Raw genomic sequence first — 1,958 nt, forward strand, 5'->3', positions numbered from 1 at the left:
GTAGGGTGACTTTGGTTTGAAATAACGTCTGTGTATGCAGCGTTCCAGAGACGTAAGAGATTTCTCTTTCATAGCCTGAGGAAAGGAGTAGCATTTATCAGCTTCTTGGCTCTGCTTGATTTTTGTCTAGCGCATAAGAAAGACCCAAGAGAAAAAAATCATAGTTGTATTGAGGAAACTAGATCACTGCCTGTCACACATGATCTTCTGCTCATCTTGTTAAACTGCACGTGAGGGTTTTACAACCAGAAAGTGGGTCATCTGAATTAGGGATTTAGATTTTGCATATCTGTAAAACTGAGTCTAATGAAAGGAGGTTTTTAAGCACTTACATATACTTTCATAGGTTATTACTTGAAACCTGCTTGCTATTGACAGTTACTCTGTCATGGAAATATAGTGCTGCAACTGTGAGATGAAGCACAGTTCTACTTGGTGAAAGCTTTATGGTATTGATTCCTAAATGTACTGGTTTTGTGACAGACTGTACTTCTGGACTTTTACCCTTTGTTTCACTAATACATACATTCTTATTTAATCTTCTAGCAAAATTCAGTGATTACAAATCAACATGGTCCCCAGATCCCATAGGTCACAATCCCACTCATCTCTCCAACAAGATGTGGAAAAACCATATTTCCTCAAGGAACACTACAGGGCTGCCCCGCCCGCCTCCTGGCCTGACCAACCCCAAACCATCATCTCCATGGAACAGCACAGCACCCCGATCGGTCAGGGGCTGGGGGGCACAGGACTCAAGGCTTGCCTCTGGTGAGAAGAATCAACTGATAGCACCATTGATCAGACCTGGGGAGTGTACGTTTTACAGCACTAATGGTTTGGAGGAAAGAAAGTTGCAGTTGTCTGGTAAAAGGAAAAAAAAATATGTTCCTTCTTGAAATGGAAACTTGCTGTCAGTAATTGGGGTGGGGTGTTGCTGGGGTGGAATCCCAGGTTCTGCTGCAGGGAGTGAGTGAAGACGGCTGAGAAATGCCAGGAGGGAGTACGTACACTGCATGGGGCCTTTCAAGACTACATGCTTTCTGTGGGTGGGAAAGTCCTCAAAGATAAACTGTAGTGAAAAAGTGAATCTTCATGTGAAATGCTAGGAAAGATGTGCTTTTGTTTCTAGGACTGAAGACTAGGCTTGCATGTATTAGCAGGTCTGATAATGCTGAATTTGTCTGAAACTGAAAGAACTAACTAAAGGAAAAATCGTTTTCTTTATATCAAATCTCTCTTGATTGCTCTGTCTTCTAATTTGCAGCATCTACTTGGAGTGATGGTGGCTCAGTTCGTCCTAGCTACTGGCTGGTTCTTCACAATCTCACTCCACAGGTATTTTCTGTTGTTTCTAGGAAGTTAGTTGCTTTACTGAGATACAGATTTGTGGATTCTTTAGTTGTTCCTCTTTGAATAAAACCTAAAGAAATCAGATTTGTCAGCATATGTAAGATGTGTTTCTACTAAAGTGGGCTGCAGTGATTTTTTTTTTTCTATTGTAATCTCCTCAGCTAACTTCAAATATGTTCAGGTTTTGCTACATCACCGCTATAACCTTTCATCATATAGGATTTCAAAGAAACTATTGGAATCAAAAGATTTTTCTTAGAAGTGAGGATAAGTTGCGTGACCATAATGTGGCGTGGTTTATAACTGTTAAAGAGACTGTTCTTTGGGATGTTGTCAGTAAGAAAGCTGGTGTAACTGCTAGTTTTCACTTTGGTGTTTCCATGGTGAAACCACAGAATGTTTCCAGCACTCCTGCCAAAAACAGTCTAGTTAGGTTATTCCTGCAAGTATTCTCAGAGCTTGCTTCCATTCAAAGTGAGTTCTGTGGAGATTCTCATTTCAGCAATCCCAATTAGTCTGTATTCCAGGCTTAGGAAAAGCCGATATGATTGTCAGCAGCCGCCTGAGGTCTAGACAGAGAATCCCCTGTTCAGCCGGATAATTTA

At 41.1% G+C, this 1,958-nt stretch overlaps 1 protein-coding gene across 3 annotated transcripts in view; it reads left to right on the plus strand.

The window, feature by feature from the left end:
* LOC104498845 (trinucleotide repeat-containing gene 6B protein) overlaps positions 1-1,958 on the plus strand; it is a 44,869-nt gene that overhangs the window by 39,579 nt on the left and 3,332 nt on the right. For 2 of the 3 annotated variants that reach the window (XM_010142274.1, XM_010142276.1), the window contains 2 exons: positions 547-771; positions 1,268-1,338. In XM_010142274.1, the coding sequence (XP_010140576.1) occupies positions 547-771; positions 1,268-1,338 (296 nt within the window). Of the gene's footprint in view, positions 1-546; positions 868-1,267; positions 1,339-1,958 lie in introns of all 3 variants that reach the window. The other variant, XM_010142275.1, reaches the window with a different exon arrangement.

This window comes from Buceros rhinoceros, unplaced genomic scaffold (assembly GCF_000710305.1).
Source record: "Buceros rhinoceros silvestris isolate BGI_N320 unplaced genomic scaffold, ASM71030v1 scaffold3748, whole genome shotgun sequence".
Classification (NCBI taxonomy): Eukaryota; Metazoa; Chordata; class Aves; order Bucerotiformes; family Bucerotidae; genus Buceros; species Buceros rhinoceros.